Consider the following 26,717-nt stretch of genomic DNA (forward strand, 5'->3'; position numbering starts at 1 on the left):
TCACGTCCTGTTCTGCTTTGATGGTCTAAACGCGTCAACATATAGTTTCAAGATGTTCTGGGCCGGGCACATTTGAGTTGTCCACACAACCTTAAAGTGAAGTTTCGTTCTGTTCTGTATTGTTTCGCATTTATATATGGCTTCGAACTGAGATGGTCACTTCCCAGATAATTCCCTTCACTTTGCACTTGTGCACTTGGTGAGATTTGACATCTTCTCGTTGATGAGATAGGCGCACGCGAACTTGTGCAGACTTTTTCGCGTCACCTAATTTGAAATCAAGCAGATGCGCATGACGTCGTAGAAACGGAACACGAATTCCACCTCCTCAATGGACATTTTGTGTTCAACGTAAAGCATCAAATGATCTGACTTATTCGTGTGTGAAGCATGCCAGCACGGGTTGACGAATGAACGAGCACCAATTGCATACCACCCAAGTTACCCGCAAAATGCAATAATCGATCACAAGCAGCGTTATGTGGTATGAAATACCGGCTCTTTGTCAGGCCTGCCAGGTGTAAAGGCCGCGAAACTGGAAATATTATAGATTAAGACTAATACTGGACTGGAAGTGTAGCATTGGACCAGAAGTGTATAAGGCACAAACAGTCCCGTTCTCCTGTTGAGCTATGGAGCGGGCGGGTCGGTCTAGCTCTCTGGGCTTCAGCTCTGCTGCCCTCACTCTCACTCTTCACTCTTCACGCACATGCGCAAAATGCTCGCAAAAAAACAATATTGACGGGAGATGCACCAATGGTTGTGGCGGAGGCTCAACTACGGTAAAGCTCTGACAGTATGCTGACCACATTCGTGATGTGGTGAAACGCGTGGTGGCAGGTTCGCGTTCCAGATAAGGTGTTCGCATAGGGCTCGTAAAAGAGGACCAATTGACGTCTGGCTTGACAGTGTCAGCCTGGTCACTGGGCAGCTGACAATCACGTGGTGGCATCACACGGTAAAGGTCTTTCGTGCTATTTTGATAATGTACCGGGGCAGAATGACTCCGTTGAACGTGCGTTGCAATAATGGGATGGCGGATGCGCAGTGATGACAGTTAGTCATGTTCAGCACGGAACTAATCGAAAATTTCCGTATTATTCAAAACTTTTTGGCTGAAATGGCATATCATCTGAACTAGCGATGCCGCGCCAAAAAATTATGTTACCCGCTTTTGTTTTTCATCAGACCTTCTCATAATGCCCCTCGGGCTTCAATTTCAAATCAAACAATGCTGGGTTGGTAGCCCGCCATGGGTAGGGGAACAAATGTCGCTTGGCATAAACAAAAACTCGTGACGGGTGCATTGGTAGCGTCAATATCATATTGGAGCTGTGGGGGAAAACCGCCTGGCCTTACGTTTGGCAAACAAAAAGAAAAAAAAACAGCACAAACCTCAAATACGAAATGTTTCAACGCCAGGTACCTTAACTTGCCCGCCCATTTCATGAAATAATTTTGAGGTTGCGGGGTCAAGTTGCCCCACTTCTCCCTCCATGGCAACTGCACTACGTGTCATGCCCAACTTTTTCTAAAACTTTTCTAATAATTCAGTCAAAAATGTTGGGGGAGGCGCCAAGCCAACATTGGAAGGCTCACAACATGGAGGGGGGGGGGGGGGGCAGGGCATCACCAAACCATACAACTCGACAGCCATGACGGGAACTGTTTTAGAAAACGCTACACCTATACTCACGATGTGGGCGTTTTCAGCCAAAGCTGGTCCTCGCAATTCGGGAAGATTATAGACTTTACTGTTTTTCTGCCTGCTGGAGTTTGTCATTCCGAGTACGCAATGCCGGTTCCCAGGTTGACCTCATTTTGACTCCAAGGCCACGATCGGCGCTCGTATAATGTAAGCGTCTGCCTAATTTGGAAATGTGGTGCTGTAGGTTAGCGAAGACATGTGCCTGCCCGACTGGACTGTTTTGAAAAGGTTCAGCACGCGTTTTTGATACGTTTGGTTTCTGTTTTAGATGGACCTCATGTGAGCATGGATTACGACGCACTTTTTTTGACCGACGTATTTAACTCATTCTTATCCCCCTAACATATTGAAGACCGCTATCGCATTAACATTGAACGTATATCCCAACCACTCAGAGCTATGAGGGTTATTCTGCTGAGGTCCTCGGTTTGGGGAAGGCGATGGTTTGAATATTTTGTCTGCTTTGTTATTGCTGTTAACATTTCCTCCGTCAAACAAAACCTCCGAATAAACGGTCCAATTATCCTCTTAGTTTTTTAGGCCTTTACTACCATTTCCTAAAAAGATTTAATCCGAACCTTTGAATGGATGGCTTTATGGGATCAGGGCTCACGCTAAGCTGTGCTTGCTGTGTGAGCCTTGACCCCTAACATCCGTTCGCACAGTCTCAGGTCAACGGAAGAACTCGGTAGATAAATTTTAACATGCCGCAATGCTCAGCACAATTCATTCCGCATTTGTATTTGTATTTAACATCAGCTGACACTCCACATACATACGTAGCTATTACGTGTCATTAGTCCGAGAGATAAAACAGCATGTCAAAAAACAACGGAAATCCATAAGAGATGCAAACCACATACAGAGATGCACGCATAAACAGAATGACGCAAACTCATTGCACAAAAAAGGATGGACGTCACCCTTAGACGTCACCTGACCTTCAGCGTGACCCCTGCCGTCGGCCGGAGGCCAGATATGGAAATAGCGAATTGCAGACACCTAAGCGATTCAAACCCATCCCGCCACGGGTGTGTGGATCGGAAGACAGGCGCTCAGACCTACTGAGCCACCGGGACGAAAAATTCGAACGACTTGGTGATGTCACAGACCTAATTTATTATACCTTTCACCCGCTGTTATCACCGCCCTTACGTAAAGAAATATGAGTGGTGGCCTGCGCGGCACCCCGTCACTCTTCCATAGGTCAGCAGGTTACCGTAAATCTACCGCATCACATGTGGCGTTCTGCATCGGCTCTCGCACACTGGCCCCGGCGTAAACAGCATAACACTATCTCAACCGTGAGAGGGGCGCCCGCACAGGACAGCCAGCGACCGCAGACTCGCTAACAAAGGTGCGGTCGAACAGGCAGCCATCAGGGTCACTGGGCTCCGAACGGCGCGCGTCGACAAACCGACAACGCAGAGGGCCGATTCAACTGGTGATGTAATCGGAAGTCACACTCGTGTTGTTTCTGGCTATTTTCGTAAAAGAAGGCAGCTGCGAGTTTTAAAAAAACTCAGCCTCTCCATGCAGCAGTTTTTTATGACATGAGAAATGGACATGGAGTGTGAGAGAAAGTACAGACACGTGGGGTGAACTCGTGCATGCTTGTCTCAGCGCCAAGGCACTCTAACAACTTATTCAGCGCCTGGATCGCTACGGCATACGAATATACCAAATAACCGCATGTTTTCTATCGTACAAGCGTCAAACCTGTCGATAACGATCATGCCCGTCATCAACGCGCGCCTTTTGCGCAATATCGCGCAAAACCCTTTTCAATAATCTATGAACGGGTCAAAGGTATGAGGCCAACGCACCGCTTTCGACTCACACAGAGCATCACGCGTAGTTTGGGCTTGGGATACGTTACCACATCGTTTTGCTTCCCTCTAAGACGTCAAATATCCCCAGGCAAGGAGGAAACGGTTTGCTCGAAGCGGCCATATCATGGACGGCAGCAGTGTGTTACATTCGTATCAAGTTACTGCCGGTGCAAAATTATCTCAGTTAGGATAACATGGTGGCGATAAGTCTATGCTTAAGTATGGCATAGAAAGAGTACTTTGACTCCATCTGCAGGTTTTTGGTCATAATATCTTATCTGAGTAATAACATTAGCTTTTAATCGTCATGTTTGCGTGTGATCACGTGATTAGCTCTTAATCACATAATCGTTTTTTAATCTCGGGACTACCTTTAAATCACAGAACTAGTTTTTGATCATGATATTAGCTTTTAATCATAAGATAACCTTTAATCAGAAGAAGACATGCCGTACGCCAGTTTATCACCAATCGTCCGGTAGTGCAGTCCGATAACTGATAGCTTCCAGTTAAACGGTCGAAGGTATAAGTGCGTTCTTGGCGTTCGGCGGTATCCAGGGCTCCGCGACGTCAGAGAATATTGAGCTGTCTTGGGTTTTCATACAACACACCATAACAGCAGAACCAACCCCAGTAACAGTTGCCGCACGCCGCGCCCGCGGTTGGCCGCAGCGCTGAGAGCTCCGCTCCTCCCCGCCTCGCCGCACTTTGCCTGCCATGCGTGCTTATCGACGACTGTTGTGTGAGAGTGATCGTCTACGTGACACGTCAGTGTCGTGGATTCTGTGGCCAGTCGGAGTGGGCGAGCGCCGGAACAGTGCTATTTCTGCCGCGACTGAGATGCGCCGCGATCTCGCCAGGCATCTGGTGCTCCTGGTATTGGCTTACTCGTAACGGCTGCGGGACCAGCACCGCAGCCACCACCTGGATTAGGGCCTGCGCCATCGTCACCGGTGCTGTCCCGTAGTGATGCTCCAGCCCATCGGCCCTGTCGACACGCTGGCCGAACTAGGGGAGGCCTCACCCCGCAACCCAGCCATGGTGACTGCCATGACCTTGATCATGACCGGCCTGCGGCCGCTCGCGCTGCCCGGCGCGGCACGCGCGGTATCAGGGCTGCAGGGCAAGACAAGCGTGGTGGCGCCCTTCTCCGGACGGTCGTCGCCGAGGCCGGGTGGTGGGGCATATCGACAGTCAGTCCCCTTAACCAAGCTTTGAACTTCTATACATGTCATTGCAAAATGTCGCTAGTGAAAATTTCAGGCCAATGATCTTGTTTAACCTCAGCAAGGCCCAGGTGATCAAAAATTAACAAGATTATTATCATTTTTCAATTCAGGCACCTGTTAAGGATTCTGCTAGCCAGCATGGCCCTAGAAAACAGGCCGATCTTGACCATTTGAGGTCAGTGACCTACTCTGACCTATAAGAAGACCATGGAAGATGTCTTTTATGGTCCATATTATAAAGAAATTGTAAATGATCATCATGAAATTCTCCTTAACCAGGCTCTGTAGTAAAAAAGCAGTTTGATGTTGACCTCGTTCTGACCATCATACCCGACACAAGGTCAAGATAATTGGTGGTAATCCCAAACTCAGTTGTTTCATTGTCTAGCACACCTACCAGAGATGTATTGCATTATTGAACACTCCGTTATGGTATCAAAATGAACGATGCCCTAGAGACTACTATCGCTCACAGCCACGGACTCACTTTGACCTGCCATCATGGTCATTCACCTTGCAAGGTGCATCTGATTTGTTGAAACCACAATTACTTTTTTTAATTTTTTTTTTTACACAATTACTGAACAATTACCACAATTACTGAAACCACCGTTATTTCCTTGCCTATAGCTATCAAAGCTTGACGCGGCTTTGTTGCGCCTTTTAGAAATTGTTGGAGAAAAACACTACGGGAATCAAATCGACCACCTTCCGAACGTGTAATGAAAGCAAGTCGGAAAAAACCTGCAATATCGGTGACTTTAGCTGCGCGCCATAACAGCTGGACCACGAGTCTTGAAGAATCGTCACTGATATTAAAATGGAAAAAAACACAACACTCGCACTGTAGTATCTGCACTGAACCAGAAAGTGGTGCAGGTGCTCTCTTCATAAAAGAGCGCCTATTGGTTCTCGGCGTACTTTCGTAACCTGATCTCAGGCGTGTAAAACCCGATAAGAGAACCGTCTTTGCTATGAAGGGGGCAATAGTTTCCACTAGTCGCAGTCTCCCTCATCAAAAGATCATAGTTGAGATATTAAGGTCTTTTCACGCACCATGCTTGGTGGCGTGATGTTCCTTCCCACGGTTGTGAACCATTTGGGGTGTTCAGATGTTAAGTACGATGCGGATTAACTTACAAGCGTGTATCAGTGATTCAAGTCGGGTGCATGGTGATATACGATCATTTCGTGCTCGTGCGTAATCCTTTAGTTTCGGGCATGGCGTCAATGCCTTTGCTATCCAGACGGATTATTTTTGGCGCGAGGCATTAGGCGGTGGTGTGTTTTCATTGCCTTTCAACTTTAAGCGATAACATGAATCTAGTAATGTCTAGCGTAACTAGAATGTTCACAGCTCAATTCCAGACGCACGATTTTATGAGAGGCGCACTGCTCCTACAATGACGCCCTCTGTTACGGAAAGCCTATCCCCTCTCCCCAATAAAATGACACATTACACAGCCTATGGCCGGCATTGGAAGCACTCACGAAACGGAAAGAGTAGATGAGGAGCCCCAATCTATCACTAGGTCATTGGTCACCTTTCTAGTTCCATTGGGCTGTGGGATAAATCTCAAGACTGAGGAAAGTGTCCGTCGCTGCCGGATCATTTATCCTGCTAAAAGAACAACGAGACCGCCCCCGATCCCTAATGGCTACTTCCTGCCCCTGCCCCGTCCCCCTCCCGCAAGGCCAGACGGTCGCCGCACAGCCCTGGCGCCGGCTGAGGCGAGTCCCACATACCTCACACTCGCGTCTGAGTCACGATGCGCAGGTTTGAAGGCGGCGGCCTCGACGGCCAGACACCCGCCACATCTGGGTCACACGCCTCAGCGGTGAGTCGGCGCTGTGCGGCCGGCCGCCAGTTCCCGCCGCCGGCTCCCGCCGCCAGGCGGCGCCGGTCCCGCTGGCGGACATCGGAAACCAAACAGAAGTCTCGTCGCCACTCAATAGGATTTGTGTTGTATATTACTGTCAATAAAATGGTCACTTAAAAGCTGCTATTTGCTGCACAGTACTTTTCTTACCCCTGCCAGGACATCATGCGTTCACCGATTGGTTTCTACGCGTTCCGTAAACGTGCGCCCCCGGGGGGTTCATTATAAGAGATGTTTCACATTTGAAGATATTGAAACAAGCGTCAGATATGATGAAACAAACTCACTTATAGCTATTGGTATCCTTTTAAGTGAAAAAGACTGCTCTATACACCACAATTTTACGTGTAGTTAATATGCTCCTCAATGCGTCATGATTTGATTGCGTTATCGTACCTTGCAGAACATTGAGAGCCAGTTGGCAACGGTTTTTTCTGGAAAACACGCCCACGAACCCGCCTCATGGATTATGGAATATGCAATTAGCAATATGCAAGGGCGTATTTATAAAATGACGTTATCAAGCAAACGTTAAAAATCGACGTTTCAATCTGTCCCTGTGGGCGGGACAGTTTGATAATGAGGGCTCGAAACCTTACTAATGTTTAATAGCTAATATCGCTTAATCAGCATTTTCAGGTCTAAGAAAGGTCAATAACTGTCAACGCAATAAGTCTGAACACACAACGTCAACATACTTAACCTCTTTTCCGTATATCTAGTTGGTTTGCCCTCGGGCTTCTATTCAAGACTCAGTTATATGCCGATCGCATCGCATTGCCGCCGACCGAAGTCCCACATTCAGTTTAATATGAACTAAGTTGAAAAGAAGACGGGTCATCTTCAACGACAGCCGACCAATATCAAGTTGTCTGCAGGCGGGTGGCATGCGAGGTGACAGTGTAATGGCACAAGCAGATGCTAGTTTGCGGCGGACACCTCGACAGTCAGCAGCGGCGTCAGTGCACCTGCCACGCAACGGTGATGCCTGCAGCTGAAGCAGTTATTCGGCTCGTATGCTCTTGACTGGCACACCACCAACCACGGACGAGCACTGGGTGGGTTGCTAGGTCGGCCGGGGGGTGACGTGAAGGTGCCGATACCGAGCCAAGGCCCGAAATAGACCCAGCAGGACTCGACTCCTGGCAGCGGCCCCCGACGCCGTCGGCCTGGAAGTTCGCGAGCCGGGACCGTACCCCGAACGAAGGTCAACATGCCCTGGGTGAGTGCATGACGGGTGTTAAAAGGGGAGTTTGTTCTTGACTGTTGTTTTGTTACGATCCATCCCCAGCGTACCTATTAACACTATGTTGTTATCACAATGAATGCTTGCGATGAACAGAGTAAGACGAGAGCTAACAAGAAAACGTTTTTGTGCGATTTATCGAAAAATAACTGGCTCCAATCATCTTCTGGTTAATAGAAAAGGAAACCTTCTACATTTTGCCAAAGACGTATGAGCGTGCGTTGCTTTCAAAAAGTCTGCAAGGGAAGAGTTTATGAAGTTTAAATTATAAAACTAACTAGGCAATGAGGATGTTATGACTCGACTAAATGTATTGTCAGCGTGGAAAGTCTCGGTTGAGCTCAAGGCTATCTATCTTTGGTTGAGGTACAACTTTATTAAAATATTCAGCAAATTGCAGCGCAATATACATTTAAACAGATAATTCAAGTGCCACGTAATAGCAATTTTACATCGACATTTCAAATCATCAGTTAATCATATAGCTGGTGAGGATTATGAAACGCATCTATGGAACAACTGCCAAATTTCGAGGAATGGACGCGGAAGATGGAGGGGCATGAGACGAGCGCTCCGCCATCAAAAGACCGACTGTGGTCGCATGTTAGGAAGCATTCTTTACCAGGGGCAGTATTCAGGTAAATTAAGCTTAAACATTAGGCCTGCAACGGTGGACGGAAAAACGAAAAGCACAGAACTACCTGTTGTTTGAATCCAATCGTTGTTGGATAGCAAACTCCTTATCATATCGGCATATTGAATTTCGCGCAAAGAAGTTAACTGTGCCGCGGTGCAGATTCTGTGGTGGCTTGCCTGCGCGAACCCTGGGCCCCTGCAACTTTTCCCACGCGAGAACAAAAGGTGGTTTAAAGGGATGTGTAATGGCAGTAACCATTCACCGCCGAAATACTAATGCAAAACAATACCTCGCCTTGATGTAGATATTAGAAATTTACCACTCGACCGGATGGCCAGTTGAGTACCACACACTCGAAAGTTAATTAACCCCCTAAGACCCCCAAAAATAAAAAGGCTGGAGACATCAATTTCACAGGGCGTTTTGATTCATATGTGAACTTGCCAAAATTACAGGTTCTTAGGTCATAATATTCTCATCAAATAGGGTCGAACAAGGTCGAACTCAAGATTGGTGCTTAAAGCGCCCTTAGACCTGTTTATGTAACCTCTTTGAACTTCTATACATGGCGTAGCAAAATGTCACCTTTGCCAATTTCAGGCCAATGATCTTGTTTAACCTTAGAAAGGCCTAGATGATCAAACATTAATGAGATTATTATTATGTTTGAATTCAGGCAACCGGTAACGATTACACTAGGCAGCATGCCCTAAAAACAGACCCATCTTGATCATTTGAGGCCAGTGACCTACTCTGAGCTATAAGAAGACCATGGAAGATGTCTTTTATGGTGCATATTGTGAAGAAATTTTAAATGATCATCACGAATTTTCCCTTAACCAAGCTCTGTAGTAAAAAAAAAACAGTTGGATCTTGACCTCGTTCTGAGCTTCATAATCGACACAAGGTAAAGAGAATTGATGGTAACCCTAACTTGAAGTATTTTATTGTCTAGCACATCTACGAGATATGTATTACATTGTTGAACACTCCTTTGTGGTATCAAATTGAACGATGCCCTAGAAACTGCTTTCGCTCACAGCCAACGACTCACTTTGATCTGCCACTATGGTCATTGACCGTACAAGGTGCATCTGATTTGTTGAAACCATAATATCCGTGATTAACTTGCCTATAGCTATACAAAGCTTGACGCGGCTTTGCCGCGCCTTTTACAAGTTGTTGCAGAAAAACATTATAGGGATCAAATCGACCACTTTCCGGACGTGTGATGAAAGCAGGTCGGAGAAAAGCTCTGCAATTTCGGTGACTTTAGCTCCGCGCCATAACAGCTGGACAGCGAGTCTTAAAGAATCGTCTCTGGTATTCAATTGTTAGAAAAAACGACACTCAAACTGCAGTATCTGTACTAAACGAGACCGTGGCACAGATGCTCTCTTCATAAAGGGCGCCCATTGGATGTCGGCGTACTTTCGTACGCTGATCTCAGGCGTGTAAAACCCGATAACGGAACCGTCTTTGCCAGGAATGGGGCAATAGCTTCCACAGTCGCAGTCTGCCTCATCAAAGGTCATAGTTGAGATATTAAGGTATTTTAACGCACCATGCCCGGTGGCATGATGTTCCTGCGACGGTTGTGAACCATTTGGGGTGCTCAGATGTTTAGTACGATGCGGATTAACTTACAAGCGTGTGTCGGTGATCCATTGCGGGTGCATGATAATATACGATAATTCCGTGCTCGTGTGTAATACTTTGGTTTCCGACATGGCGTCAATACCTTTGCTATCCAGACGGATGATTTTTGGCCCGAGGCATTAGGTGGTGGTGGATTTTCACTGCCTTTCACTTTTAAGCGATGACGTTTATCTAGCAATGTCTAGCGTAACTAAATTGCTCACAGTTCAATTCCAGACGCACAGTTTTATGAGAGGCGCACTGCTCCTACAATGACGCCTTTTGTTACGGAGAGCCTCTCCCCTCTCCCCAATAAAAAGACACATTACACAGCCTATGGCCTACATTGGAAGCACTAACGAAACAGAAAGAGTTGATGAGGAGCCCCAATCTATCACTAGGAAATTGGTCTCCTTTTTTGCTCCATTCGGCTGTGGCAGAAATCTCAAGACGGACGAAAGTGTCTGTCGCTGCCGGATCATTTATCCTGCTAAAAGAACAAGGAGTCCGCCCCCGATCCCTAATGGCTACTTCCTGCCCCTGCCCCGTCCCCCTCACGCAAGATCAGACGGTCGCCGCACAGCCCTGGCGCCGGCTGAGGCGAGTCCCACATACCTCACACTCGCTTCTGAGTCACGATGCGCAGGTTTGAAGGCGGCGGGCCCGACGGCCAGACACCCGCCACATCTGGGTCACGCGCCTTAGCGGTGAGTCGGTGCTGTGCGGCCGGCCGCCAGTTCCCGCCGCCGGCTCCCGCCACCAGGCGGCGCCGGTCCCGCTGGCGGACATCGGAAAACAAACGGGAGTCTCGTCGCCAGTCAATTGCCGGTGTTGATGTCTGGGCGGCTGTCTGAAATGCGTAAAAGACAGGAAGAGAACGATCCAATAAGGCCGAACGATACATTTCCAGCAATTAAATGGAGAGGTTTATCAGATGATTGAGCCCTTTGTCTGAAGCTGAACGCGTCGCAAACATCTTTAACGCTGGCTTATATGGCATCACCGTTCACAATTGGCCACGGAAACCTAATACCGTTGATGTTTTACTGGTTTTCATTTTCTACAAAGCATCAACATGTTGTGCCACAAAAAATAATCGACAAAGGTTTTATTGGGACTGACGCTTGTGATAAATTCTAACGTTGTGAGATGAGTTGGCGAATTACCGCATCTGGCTCCTTTCTGACACCACCCCTTTCCTCTTCAGAGAGGCGAAGGTGCAGGTACCCTTCCGGGAGAGCACCCTGTAAGTACCATTCCGTGTGTGAGCCCCTATCGGCTGCGTGAGATGCAGCACCGCGTCCGCACACACCAGATCGCAAGCGTTAACACGGAGGTCTGGTGCCGGCAGCTCTACAGTGGTCGTGATCGGGCTCAGGAGGCTGAAGTGCAGCACTGGATTGAGGCGGTGACCGGCGAGAGGTGGCCAGAGGGCGCCGACTACGCCGAGTACCTCAGGTCCGGCGCGCCCGCGCGGCCCGCCTCGCCGCCTGGTGACGTTCTGTCGCAGCTCGGGGACGCTTGACTTACATCCGCGTATGTGCTTGACACTTGCAGCCGAATGTAATGTCGTGAATTGCGGACAGCTAGCAAAAACATACTGAGGCAGATCAAAACGTCATGCAACGTTGGAACTGAACGTGATCGGTCGGAAAGATTACTTGAATGGCAACTAAACATCGGGCATTTGCTGCACCTTATGGTTCAGTAAATGTTTCACAATCAATGATTTCAGGAAGCAAACCACTGAGTAGCCTTTGCAGTGTCGCTGTGCTTTTGGCATTCACGTGCGATTTATTTGTTTTTAGTTGTTTTTTAGTTTGCGTCATTCGAACCTGAACGGTGAGACAAAATAGATGCCGTGCTACACTCAAATCTCCCTGTGACAGAGAAGGAGTGGCCCTCTGCAAGCTCATGAATAAACTCTCCCCTGGCTGCATCAAGAAGATAAATACGGCTGGCTCTTCATTCAACCAAATGGACAACATCCACAGGTTTGAGCATTGTGCCTGACCACTAGCATACCGTTAGCATAGTGGACAAATATGTCTTAGCGCTAGACTAGAAGCACGTGAGCCACAAAATCCTGACATTTTTCTGTGATTCCTCTGGCTTTCTATGAGCTGTCTGCCGTGGGCTGAAGCGTATTGGACTGTGGACTGTGCGTATTGCCTTCCGTATTGCATCTAGATGTGAGCTTGGAGGCCGAGCCATTCAACTAACTTACATGGCCTTCTCACTTCTTTATCCATGGACATAAGATAAATCACCTCGTGTAAGGCAGTGCTGTTTTATTAAGTTACAATTTTTGCGTGACCCGCGAGCGGTCTGCAAACATTGGGTTTAAATCGAACATCGTACCACAATTTTCCAACAACGACTACGTCATGGTATTCATTATTGTAGTCAACAAGACTATCAGATAAAAAAAACTCAGCAATATTCAGCCATGTTCACTAGCTCATAACGCAATTAACTCACAATTCACATTGACCAATATATGTATTGGATTGACGCTAAGAGCCAACTGCTTCATTTAGATACCTAGGATGCGCTGTATGAATTACGGCGGTCATGTGTTTGGTTGTAACTGTGATGCAGAAAATACATGTGCTATTAGCAGGACCACCATATGGATGCTTACTACTAAATCGTTCCGCGGCCAGGGTGTTCGTAAATTTCCGTTTAATGTATGAATGCATCACTTAAATTTTGTGAGGGCTAGTTCTTCATCAACATAACAAAGTGTTAAGCGATCAACTTGCAACATAAGTTTCACTTAAATGCAGAAGATTACTTACCAGTAAATTGAGTCACTCTGCGCCCTACACAGCGGAGCACTTCTCTCTTGCAGTCTAAAAGCTTCAATTAAACCAGAATCGAAAATTTTCCACAATGGTAGTAGCAAGCAGCTTAAGAAATTAACACGTGCTCGGGTCGGGAGTTAGCTTAACTCCCCAAAAGTTTTCCAGAATGGTTTCCGAACGGCGTGGCGTAGTCGTGCCAAATTTAGCATAGCTGTTCATAATTGAATAGCAGATCGTTTGGAGTAAGACATTTGGATGTACCTTGTAGGGTCACTGACCTATGGCAGGTCAAAGTCAGGCCATGTTTTCAGCAAAGTCAATTTCTAGGAAATCGTTCATTCTGATGGAAAAACGGAGTGTTTGACGAAGCTATACATCTTTAAGATGCTTTATTAGGCAACACAAGCATTGAATAAGCAAATTAAGTTGGCCTTAGTTCAGGAATGGAGGTCAGACCAATGTCAAAACCAAACTGTTTTATTACTCTAGGGCTTGCTGTATGGGGTATTTTCCGGTACTCATTTTGAATTTATTGATGGAGGGAACCGTATCATACGTCTTCAACTGACTTTTTAAAGGTCATAATAGGTCATTGACCCAAGATGATCCAGGTCGAAATTTTTTAAAGAACATACTGCCAGGCGTAATCTTTGTGCCTTATTCAAATGCAAAACTCAAGACAGTCTCGCATGATTTTGGTCCCCATGACCTTCAGAACGTCAAGCAAGGTTACTGACCTTAAATGAGCTTGAGACCTTTTGCTTAGAGCAGTTATCTAGGTTCTATTGGCGCTTTGGAGACTAACCTGAAATTTGACATTGTCTGACCTTATTTGACCGGAAGGTCATGATCGAGTGCTCTCAAACTTTGACCTGAGGGAGTTTACGTACAGGTTAACACACACTGCAAATTTGGTGTCTCCAGTTTTTTAGTTTCCGAGATCTTAGGGGGGATCAAATGGACCCCCTCGCGAGCGACGGGTATCGTGGCCGGCAAACGGCTTCTACATGAAGCTCACACTTCTCCACATTGCGGCACTGAATAGCGTAAGAGGCGCCGAGAACGACTACATTGTTCCAATGAACGGTGTCATGATTTTATCCGAGTGCGACAATGTTTTATTGCTTTGTACGTCACATGTGAAATCTCTTGCCAAAGGTTTTGAGTAAAGCGACAGTCGACAGACATCGCCTTTTTCCGTATCAGCACGCTGCATATGCGTAAAATGCTCGCAAAATACAATATGACGGGAGACACACCAATCGTCGTGGCGGAGGGTCAACTACGGTAAAGCTCTGACGTTTTGCTGACCACATTCGTGATGTGGCGAAACGCGTGGTGGCAGGTTCGCATTCCAGAACAGGTGTTTGTATATGGCTCGTCTAAGAGAACCAATCGGTTTCTGGCTTGACAGTGTCAGCCTGGTCACGGGAGAGCCGACAATCGTGTGGTGGCATCACACGGTAAAGGCCTTTCGTGCTATTTTCATAAGGCACGGAGGCAGAATGGCTCCGTTTTCCGTGCATTGCAATAATGGGATGGCGGGGGCGCAGTGATGACAATTAGTCATGTTCAGCACGAAACTAATTGAATATTTCCGTATTGTTCATATTTGTTTGCTGAAATGCATATCATCTGAACTAGCGACGCCGCGCACAAAAATCATGTTGCCCGCCTTTGTTTTTCATCATGCCTTCTCGTGATGCACTTCGGGCTTCTATTTCAAATCAAAGTATGCTGGGTTCGCAGCCCACCATAGGTAGGGGACCAAACGTCGCTTGCCATAAACAAAAACTCGAGACAGGTGGATTGGTAGCGTCAATATCATGCTGGAGCTGTGGGGGAAAACCGCCTGGCCTTACTTTGGCACACAAAAAAAACGGCAAAAACCTCGAATACGAAATGTGTCAACGTCAGTACCTTAAGTTGCCCCCTCATTTCATGACATAATTTTGAGGTTGCGACGTCAAGTTACCTCTCTACTCCCTCCATGGACACTGCACAACGTGTCATGCCCAACTTTTCCTAACTTTTCCAACTTCCAACTTTTCCATTGGGGGAAAGGGGGGAGGGGGGCAGGGCATCACCAAACCATACAAACTGACAGCCATGACGGGAACTGTTTTAGAAAACACTACATGTATACTCGCGATGTGGGCGTTTTCAGCCAAAGGTGATCCTCGCAACTCGGGAAGATTCTAAACTTTACCGTTTTTTTGCCTGCTGGAGCTTGTCATTCTGAGTACGCAATGTCGTTTTCCAGGCTGACCTCATTTTGACTCCAAGGCCACGATCGGCGCTCGTATAAAGTAAGCGTCTGCCTCATTTGGAAATGTGGTGCTGTAGGTTAGCGAAGACATGTGCCTGCCCGACTGGACTGTTTTGAAAAGGTTCAGCACGCGTTTTTGATACGTTTGGTTTCTGTTTTAGATGGACCTCATGTGAGCATGGATTACGACGCGCTTTTATTGACCGACGTATTTAACTCACTCTTATGCCCCTAACATATTGAAGCCCGCTATCGCAATGACATTTAACGCATATCCCCACCACTAAGAACGATGAGGATTATTCTGCTCAGGTCCTCGGTTCGGGGAAGGCGATGACTTAAATATTTTGTCTGCTTTGTTATTGCTCTTAACATTTCCTCCGTCAAACAAAACCTCCCAATAAACGATCGAATTATCCTCTTAGTTTTTTAGGCCTTTAGTACGATTTTCTAAAAAAATTTCATCTGAGCCTTTGAATGGATGTCTTTATGGGATCAGGGCTCACGCTAAGCAGTGCTTGTTGTGTGAGCCTGGACCCCTAACATCCGTTCGCGCAATCCCAGGTCAACGGAAGAACTCGGCAGAGAAATTTTACCGTACCGCAATGCTCGGAACAATTCATTCCACATTTGTATTTGTATTTAACATCAGCTGACACTTCACACACATACGTAGCTATTACGTGTCATTAGTCTGAGAGATAAAACAGCATGTCAAAAAACAACGGAAATGGATAAGAGATGCAAACCACATACAGACATGCACGCATAAACAGAATGACACCACCTCATTGCACAAAAAGTGATCAACGTCACGCTCAGACGTCACCTGACCTTCAGCGCGATCGCCGCCGTCGGTCGCGGGTCAAATATGGCAAGGGCAAATAGCGGACGCCTAAGCAATTCAAACCCATCCCGCCACGGGTGTGAGGATCGGAAGACAGGCGCTCAGACCTACTGAGCCACCGGGACGAACACTCGAGCGACATGGTGATGTCACACAGATAATTGGCTGTACCTTTCACCCGCTGTTATCACCGCCCTTACGTAAACAAATATGAGTGGTGGCCTCCCCGGCGCCCCCGTCGCTTTACCATAGGTCAGCAGGTTACCGTAAATCTACCGCATCACGCGTGGCGTTCTGCATCGGCTCTCGCACACTGGCCCCGGCGTAAACAGCATAACACTATCTCAACCGTGAGAGGGGCGCCCGCACAGGACAGCCAGCGACTGCAGACTCGCTAACAAAGGTGCGGTCGAACAGGCAGTCATCAGGGTCACTGGGCTCCGAACGGCACACGTCGACAAACCGATAACGCAGAGGGCTGATTCAACTGGTGATGTAATCGGAAGTCACACTCGTGTTGTTTCTGGCTATTTTCGTGAAAGAAGGCAACTGCGAGTTAAAAAAAAACTCAGAAGGCAACTGCGAGTTTAAAAAAACTCAGCCTCTCCATGCAACAGCTTTTTAGCACATGAGAAATGGACATGGAGTGAGAGAGAAAATACAGGCACGTGGGGTGAACTCTTGCATGCTTGTCTCAGCGCCAAACCGTTCTAACAACTTATTCAACGCCTGGATCGCCACAGCATACGAATATACCAAATAACCGGATGTTTTCTATCGGACGAGCGTCAAACCCGTCAAAAGCGATTATGCCCGTAATCAACGCGCGCCTCTTGCGCAATATCGCGCAAAACCCTTTTCAATAATCTATGAACGGGTTAAAGGTATGACACCAACGCACAGCTTTCGACTCACACAGAGCTTCACGCGCAGCTTAGGCTTGGGATACGTTACCACATCGTTTTGGTTTCCTCGAAGTTGTCGAATATCACCAGGCAAGGAGGAAACGGTTTGTTGGAAGCGGCCATATCATTGACGGCAACAGCGTGTTGCATTCGCATCATGTTACTGCCGGTGAAAAATTATCTCAGTAAGGATAACTGGGTGGTGATAAGTCTATGCTGAAGTATGGTTTAGAAAGAGTACTTTGACCCCATCTGCAGGTTTTTGATCGTGCTATCCGATTTAAGTAATAGCATTAGCTTTTAATCGTCATGTTGGCGTTTAATCACAGGATTAGCTTTAAATAGCATAATCGTTTTTTAATCATGGGACTCCCTTTTAATCACAGAACCAGTTTCTGATCATTATGTTAGCTTTAATCATAAGATAAGCTTTAATCAGGAGAAGGAATGCCGTACGCCAGTTTATCGCCAATCGTCCGGTAGCGCAGTCCGATAACTGATAGCGTCCAGTTAAACGGTCGAATATATAAATGCGTTCTTTGCGTTCGGCGGTTCGGCGGTTTGGCTTCAATTGTTCTTTTTGTGTTCTGAGGACGTTTTCATCGATCAACAGAATATTTTTTATCAGTAATTTCTCTGCGATGCGGCATCCCTGGAAATGGTGCTGGCTTCTCACGCTATTTTAGAGCTCTCTTTGTGATCCATGGATAATTTGTGTCCTTGACCACATTTCAGAGCATTTTCGTCGTCGCGGTAACTTTTTGATTAGTTCAATGACCGGGTCGTCAGACGGCAGCTCTTAGCAGCTTATAGGGCCGTTTAAAAACTTTGCCTGCTTTCTATGTAGAACCAATCTCGGCCCTCTACACGTACAACTCGTTGTAGTATTTACAAACATCCTTGAATCTCCCTTAAGTTCAAGTGCCCAGAGGTATTACTATTAATCCTTTCAGAGGTGTCAAACCCCCAATGTTGACTTGAGTCCCCAGCCCCCTCCAACACCTTCCGAGCCTCCTCAACGCATGTGAGCAAAAATGCAAACCTGGGATAAAGAAATGCAGGTATTTTGTCTGAAGTGCTGATATCCAGATGCCTGAGCGCACTGTCATCAGTTTCATGTCTCTTTTTTGTCACCACGTAGCATGTAGAACTCGTGTAGGAATATAATAACCCTTTTCACGCTAACATTATCTCGACAATGGCCCAGATTGCTGCCAAATGGACAAACTCTTGATTCGGTACAACCATGAAATACACAAAAAACTGTTTGAAATAAGATGTAGCCTATCGCTTGTTGTAAGTCTTATCAAAATAGCTATTAAATTGTTATTTGGAAGCAAGCTTTTATCATCATGTATCTGTAAACTATTTTGCTGTTATAGAAGTGATGATGAAACAAGAACGCTTTCAGGGTAAAATTTACCGGCTATTTGATAGACCTGTCGACAGTCAACACGCATCCCGCCTATTGATCCTAACCCTCATGCATTCAGACATGGTGGCAACTTAGATCTCTCTCTAGTCATCATCTAACAATGAAAGTGCAAAAAGCACTATGATGTTTTGTCAGGCAACTCATTCGCATGATATTCGCATGATAGTTGGACATGGAAATAATTGTGATAAACGTGTGCACTGTATCTTCATGATAATGTATTGGCACGGCCCAGAGACATTCTTATTCTGAGAGACTCATTATTATTAAGTTTTCTGAGGTTTCACAACAATGTGCTTTTGACATGAAACTGAAAATAGTAACATTTCATTTCATGTCCTCATGGCTCCAGGATTTTTCATAGTGTAAAGGTCGAATAACACGACACTTTGAGAGCATGACACGAGCATCGCGAGCATTGCAATTATTCAGGTTCTCAGACGTTGCCGCCCAATATACATTACCATGCTAAGTGCTGACCAAAACATAACCGAGCCAAAATGTTCTGAATGCCTGTAGCGAGCATTAGGATGCAAACTTGTTTGCGGCGACAGGATTCATTGCAAAAACTTGCAGAGTATTACTGCGAGACCTCCATAGCTTAAATAATGTCGTGCTCACACCAAATTCCAAGACGACGTTTGAGTGTTCAGTATCCGACGAAGGTCACGTATGTGCAACACTTCTAATAGGCTGGGATTTGTGTTGTAGTTTACTGTCAATAAAATGCCCACTTAAAGGCGGCTATTTGTTGCACAATACTTTTCTTCCCCCTGCCAGGCCATCATGCGCTCACAGAATAGTTTCTACGCCTTCCGTAAACGTGCGCCTCCAGTGTGTTTATTATAAGAAATGTTTCGCGCTTGAAGATATTGAAACAAGCACCAGATATGATGAAACAAACTCACTTATATTTGTTGGCATCCTTTTTAGTGAAAACGACTGCTCTATACACCACAATTTTACGTGTAGTTAATATGCTCCTCAATGCGTCATGATTTGATTGCGTTATCGTACCTTGCAGAACATTGAGAGCCAGTTGGCAACGGTTATTTCTGGAAAACACGCTCACGAACCCGCCTCATGGATTATGGAATATGCAAATAGCAATATGCAAGGGCGTGTTTATAAAATGACGTTACCAAGCAAACGTTAAAAATCGACGTTTCAATCTGTCCCCGTGGGCGGGACAGTTTGATAATGAGGGCTCGAAACCTTACTAACGTTTAATAGCTAATATCGTTTGATCAGCACCTTCAGGCATTAGAAAGGCCGATAATGTCGGCGCAATAAGTCTGAACACACGATGTTAACACACTTGACCTCTTTTGCAAATATCTAGTTGGTTAGCCCTTGGGCTTCTATTCCAGACTCAGTTATGTGCCTATCGCATCGCATTGCCGCTGACCGAAGTCCCACATTCAGTTTAATATGAACTAAGTTGAAAAGAAGACGGGTCATCTTCAACGACAGCCGACCAATATCAAGTTGTCTGCAGGCGGGTGGCATGCGAGGTGACAGTGTTATGGCACAAGCAGATGCTAGTTTGCGGCGGACACGTCGACAGTCAGCAGCGGCGTCAGTGCACCTGCCACGCAACGGTGATGCCTGCAGCTGAAGCAGTTATTCGGCTCGTATGCTCTTGACTGGCACACCACCAACCACGGACGAGCACTGGGTGGGTTGCTAGGTCGGCCGGGGGGTGACGTGAAGGTGCCGATACCGAGCCGAGACCCCAAATAGACCCAGCAGCACTCGACCCCGGGCAGCGGCCCCCGACCCAGTCGGCCTGGAAGTTCGCGAGCCGCAACACTACCCCCGAACGAAGGTCAACATGTCCTGGGTGAGTGCACGACGGGTATTAAAAGGGGAGTTTGTTCTTGACTGTTGTTTTGCTACGATCCATCCTCAGCGTTCTTAATAACACTATGTTGTCATCACAATGAATGGTTGCGATGAGCAGAGTAAGACGGGAACTAACAAGAAAACGTTTGTGTGCGATTTATGGAAAAATAACTGGCTCCAATCCTTTTCTGGTTAATGGAAAAGGAAATATTCTACATTTTGCAGAAGATGTAAAAGCGTGCGTTGCTTTCGAAAAGTCTGCAAAGGAAGAGTTGACGAAAGTTTAAATTGTAAAACTAACTGAGCAATGAGGGTTTATGATTTGAATAAATGCATCCTTAGCGTGGAAAGCCTTGGCTGTGCTCAAGGCTATCTGTTTTTGGTTGAGCTACAGCTTTATTAAAACATTCAGCAAACTACAGCGCAATATGTATTTAAATAGATAATTCAAGTACCACGTAATAGCAATTTTACATCGACATTTCAAATCATAAGTTAACTTTATAGCTGGTGATGATTATAAAACGAATCTATGGAACAACTACCAAATTTCGAGGAAAGGGCCCGGAACATGGAGGGGCATGAGACGAGCGCTCCGCCATCAAAAGCCCGACTGTGGTCGCGAGTTAGGAAGCATTCTTTACCAGGGGCAGTATCCAGGTAAATTAAGCTTAAACATTAGGCCTGCAACGGTATACGGAAAAACGAAAAACATACAACTACCTATTGTTTGAAACCAATCGTTGTCTGATAGCAAACTCCTTAGCATATCAGCATATTGAATGTTGTGCAAAGAAGCTAACTGTGCCGCGGTGCAGATTCTGTGATGGCTTGCCTGCGCGTACCCTGGGTTCCTGCAACTTTTCCCGCACGAGAACAAAAGGTTGTTTAAAGGGATGTGTAATGGCAGTAACCATTCACCACCGAAGTACTAATGCAACACAAATATCTCGCCTTGATGTAGCTCTTGGAATTTACCACTCGACCGGATGGCCAGTTGAATATCACACATTCGGAGGTTAATTTGACCCCCTAAGACCCCAAAAATAAACAAAGGCTGGAGACATACTATTCACCGGGCGGTTTGATCCATACGTGAACTTGTCAAAATCACAGGTTCTTAGGTCATAATATTCTCATGAAGTAGGTTCGAACATGGTCAATCTCAAGATTGATGCTTAAAGCGCCCTTAGACCTTTTTATGCAACCGTTTTCAACTTATATACATGTCTTTGCAAAATGTCACTGGTACCAATGTCAGGCCAATGATCTTGTTTAACCTTAGCAAGGCCTAGGTGATCAAAAATTAATGAGATTATTATAACTTTGAGCTCAGGCAACCATTATGGATTACGCTAGGCAGCATGGCCAAAAAAAACAGGCCCATTTTGATCAATTGAGGTCAGTGACCTGCTCTGACCTATAATAAGACCATGGAAGATGTCTTTTATGGTCCATATCGTGAAGAAATTTTAAATGATCATAAATTTCCCCTATACCAAGCTCCCTAATAAAAAAGCAGTTTGATATTGAACTCGTTCTGGATTTCATACCCGATACAAGGTCAAGAGAATTTATGGTAATCCTAAATTCCATTGTTTTATTGTCTAGCACATCTATCATGCATGTATTGCATTGTTCAACACTCTGTTGAGGTATGAAATTGAACGATGCCCTAGAAACTACTTTCGCTGACAACCACGGACTCACTTCGAGCTGCCATCATGGTCATTGACCTTACAAGGTGCATCTGATTTGTTGAAACCACAATATCCGTTATTAACTTCTCTATAGCTATTCAAAGCTTGACGCGGGTTTGCCGCGCCTTTTAGAAGTTGTTGGAGACAAACTTTGTGGTGATCAAATCGACCACCTTCCGAACGTGTGATGAAAACAGGTCGAAAAAAGCTCTGCAATTTCGGTGACTTTAGCTCCGCGCCATAACAGCTGGACTGCGAGTCTTAAAGAATAGTCACTGGTATTAAATTGGTAGAAAAACGACACTCGAACTGTAGTATCTGTACTGCACGAGACCGTGGTGCAGATGCTCTCTTCATAAAGGGCGCCCATTGGTTTCCGGCGTACTTTCGTACGCTGATCTCAGGCGTGTAAAACCCGAAAAGAAAACCGTCTTTGCTAGGAATGGGGCGATAGCTTCCACAGTCGCAGTCCCCCTCATCAAAGGTCATAGTTGAGATATTAAGGTATTTTAACGCACCATGCTCGGTGGCATGATGTTCCTGCCACGGTTGTGATCCCTTTGGGGTGCTCATATGTTGAGTACGATGCGGATTAACTCACAAGCGTGTATCAGTGATCCAAGTCGGGTGCATGATGATATACGATCATTTCGTGCTCGTGCGTAATCCTTTAATTTCGGGCATGGCGTCAACACCTTTGCTATCCGGACGATTATTTTTGGCGCGAGACATTACGTGGTGGTGGGTTTTCATTGCCTTTCACTTTAAAGCTATAACGTAAATCTAGCAATGTCTAGCGTAATTAGAATGCTCACAGTTCAGTTCCGGACGCACAATTTTATGAGAGGCGCACTGCTCCTACAATGACGCCTTCTGTTACGGAGAGCCTCTCCCCTCTCCCCAATAAAAAGACACATTACACAGCCTATGGCCGGCATTGGAAGCACTCACGCAAGGGAAAACGTTGATAAGGAGCCCCAATCTATCACTAGGTCATTGGTCTCCTTTCTAGTTCCATTCGGCTGTGGGAGAAATCCCGAGACCGTCGAAAGTGTCCGTCGCTGCCGGGTCATTTATCCTGCTAAAAGAACAAAGAGACCGCCCCCGATCCCTCATGGCTACATCCTGCCGCTGCCGCTGCCCCTTCCCCCTCACGCAAGGTCAGACGGTCGCCGCACAGCCCTGCCGCCGGCTGAGGCGAGCCCCACATACCTCACACTCGCGTCTGACTCATGATGCGCAGGTTCGAAGGCGCCGGCCTCGACGGCCGGACCCCCGCCTGAGCTGGGTTACGCGCCTTAGCGGTGAGTCGGTGCCGTGCGCCGGCCGCCGGCTCCCGCCGCCGGCTCCCGCCACCAGGCGGCGCCGGTCCCGCTGGCGGACATAAGAAAACAAACAGAAGTCTCGTCCCCAGTCAGCTGTCGGTGCTGATGTCTGGGCGGCTAACTGAAACGTGCAACAGACACGAAGATGACGATCCAATAACGACGAACTATACATTTCCAGCCATTAAGTGGAGAACTTTATCAGATGATTGAGCCCACTGTCTGAAGCTGACGGCGTCGCAAACATTTTTAACGCTGGCTTACATGGCATCACCGTTCACAACTGGCCACGGAAACCTAATACCGTCGATGCTTTACTGGTTTCCATTTTCTACAATCAAAGCATCAACATGTTGTGCCACAAATAATAATCGAAAAAGGTATTCTTCGAACTGATTGTTGTGATAAATTCTAACGTTGTGAGATGAGTTCGCACATTACCGAATATGGCTCTTTTCTGACACCACCCCTTTCCTGTTCAGAGAGGCGAAGGTGCAGGTACCCTTCCGGGAGAGCACCCTGCAAGAACTATGCGTGTGTGAGCCCCTGTCTGCTGCGTGAGATGCAGCACCGCGTCCGCACACACCAGATCGTAAGCGTTAACACTGAGGTCTGGTGCCGGCAGCTCTTAAGTGGTCGTGATCGGGCTCAGGAGGCTGAAGTGCAGCACTGGATCGAGGCGGTGACCGGCGAGAGGTGGCCACAGGGCGCCGACTACGCTGAGTACATCAGGTACGGCGCGGCCGCACGGCCTGCTCCGCCGCATGGTGACGTTCTGTCGCAGGTCGGGGACGCTTGACTTCATCGGCGTATGTGCTTGACGCATGCAGCCGACTGTAATATCGTAACTTGCGGACACCTAGCAAAAATATATTGAGGCAGATCAAAACGTCATGCAACGTTGGAACTGAACGTGATCGGTTGGAAAGATTACTTGAATGGCACCTTAACATTGGGCATTTGCTGCATCTTGTGGTTCAGTAAATGTTTCACAATCAATGATTACATAACGCAAACCACTGAGTAGCCTTTGCAGCGCCGGTGTGTTTTTGCCATTCACGTGCGATTTATTTGTTTTTAGTTGTTTTTTTAGTTTGCGTCATTCGACCCTGAACGGTGAGACAAAATAGATGCTGTGCTGCACGCAAATCGCACTGTGACAGAGACGGAGTGGCCCTCTGCAAGCTGATGAATAAACTCTCCCCTGGCTCCATCAAGAAGATAAATACGGCTGGCTCTTCATTCAACCACATGGACAACATCCACAGGTTTGAGCACTGTGCCTGATCATTAGCATATCGGCATAGTGGACAAATATGTCTTAACGCTAAAACAGAAGCATGTGAGTTACAAGATCCTGCCATTTTTTTCTGTGATTCCTCTGGCTTTCTATGAGCCGTCTGCCGTGGACTGAAGCGTATTGGACTGTAGAGTGTGCGTATTGCCTTATGTCCAGGCTGCAGTTCTAACTCCAGAACTGTGTAATGAAGTGTGAGTAAAGATGACATTAAACGCATGTGTGCTAAAAAATATATACCCAGGTTTTGGAACGCTCACATTTTTGACACCAGCACTCGGACCACGACCGCAATGCACCGTGGTACCACAATGCCTGTACAAGCACCACCGGACTGTCGTGGTTACCGTCACGGCCACGGTCAGGGTCACGGTCACGCCACGTCACGTCACGTGCCGTCGGCGCGTCACGCCGGCACGCTAGTTCCTTCCTCCCAGTCCCACGCCCTCTCTGGGGCGCTGACGCCGCCCGGCGTGCCGCCAGCTTCCTGGACGCCATGAAGGCATACGGCTGCGCGGACGTGGACCTGTTCGAGGGCTCCGACCTGCTGAAGAAAGGGAAGATCGAGTCGGCGACTCGGGCAGTGCTGGCCGTCGCCAGGCAGGTGAGCAGGCGGCGCGGCTGCCCGACCCCAGCGGCCACTGCCGGAGCAGCGCACCGACAAACAGAGACAGAGCAGCCAACCGAGCCTGCGCGGCGTGCTAGGCGAGCCGGTGCGACAAGCCAGTCGAGCCTGCGCGGCGTGCCAGTCGAGCCGCTGTGACGTGCCAGTCGAGCCACTGCGAGGCATGTTGGGAAGACATCGCAGCACGTGCGTAGATTTGATCCGTGACTCCCAGGCAGGCCACGGTCTGTCGCTGTTGTGTATTCCGTCCATTGCTGGTTGGAGTATCATGCATGATCGTCAGCACACCAGAGGAGTGGACAGATACGCCTTAGCACTGGACTAGAAGCGTATGAGGTACAAACAGTCCCGTGCTCCAGTTGAGCTATAGAGCGGGCAGGTCGGTGTAGCTCTCTGGGCTTCAGCTCTGCTTTCTGCCCTCCTGCCTGTGCGTATGGTCGCACACGTGTTAGCGGCGCCCGTCTGCCGCCAGGCCCACCTGGACCCGGCGTTCCGTGGGCCGCTGATGGGACCCCGGCCGTCGCAGCAGAACGTGCGACACTTCGACCAAGAGACCATCGCCGCCGGCAACACCGTCATCGGCATGCAGGCCGGCTCCAACAAGGGCGCCTCGCAGGCCGGCCAGAGCTTCGGCAAGCCCCGCAGGATCATCATCGGAAAATAGCTGGACTAGCCGGCACTCTGTCCTGGGACACCCGCCGCTCTGTCAGAAGGCTCTGGCAGCAGTTGGCCCCAAACCCAAATTACGGCCGCGCGCTATTTTACGTCATGCATCGCTACAACAGTGAAGGCCGCTTCACGAGGGTGAACTCAGAGTACGTCTCCGCTCTTCCCCCTCAGTCACGCTCAGTATCGTTCACCATGACTCAATATTAGAGTATGAAACAACCATTTTAAAGAAATGTTATGCATTACTCACGTTGCTGATGCAAAGTCTATAAATGACACTAATAAAATGGGAACTCCTCGTTAGCCGTCTTTGTAGGTGCTGTACGCACATTTCGACGGCCAGCGCGATCTGCAAACAACAGTGTACGACACTTCAAGGTCTTTGTGCACTAAAACCACGCCTCACGTCCTGTTCTGCTTTGATGGTGTAAACGCCCCAACAAAAAGTTTCAAGATGGACTGGGCCGGGCACATTTCAGTTGTTCACACAACCTTGAAGTAAAATTTCGTTCTGTTCTGTACTGTTTCACATTTATATATGGTTTGAAACTGAGATAGTCATTTCCCAGATCATTCGCTTCACTTTGCACTTATTCACTTTGTGAGACTTGACATCCTCTCGTTGTGCAGACTTTTTCCCGCCGCCTAAATTGAAATCAAGCGGAGACGCATGACGTCATAGAAACGGAACACGAATTCCACCTTTTCAATGGACATTTTGTGTTCAACGTAAAGCATTAAATGATCATTGACTTATTTGTGTCTGAAGCGTGGCAGCGCGGGTTGACGAATGAACGAGCTTAGTTGCCTGCCACCCAACTTA

The 26,717-nt window shown here is 47.3% G+C and overlaps 1 protein-coding gene across 1 annotated transcript; it reads left to right on the plus strand.

The window, feature by feature from the left end:
* Nucleotides 1-7,848: 7,848 nt before the first annotated feature.
* On the plus strand, nt 7,849-26,217 carry LOC119106961 (muscle-specific protein 20). Its single transcript, XM_037230308.1, has 5 exons — nt 7,849-7,871; nt 11,522-11,628; nt 24,467-24,571; nt 25,084-25,204; nt 25,698-26,217. Exons 1-5 carry the CDS (start codon nt 7,863-7,865, stop codon nt 25,887-25,889), a joined length of 534 nt encoding a protein of 177 aa, XP_037086203.1. The 5' UTR covers nt 7,849-7,862; the 3' UTR covers nt 25,890-26,217.
* Nucleotides 26,218-26,717: the final 500 nt, after the last annotated feature.

The sequence above is a fragment of the Pollicipes pollicipes genome, unplaced genomic scaffold, assembly GCF_011947565.3.
Source record: "Pollicipes pollicipes isolate AB1234 unplaced genomic scaffold, Ppol_2.1 Scaffold_2555;HRSCAF=2994_pilon_pilon_pilon, whole genome shotgun sequence".
Lineage (NCBI taxonomy): Eukaryota > Metazoa > Arthropoda > Thecostraca > Pollicipedomorpha > Pollicipedidae > Pollicipes > Pollicipes pollicipes.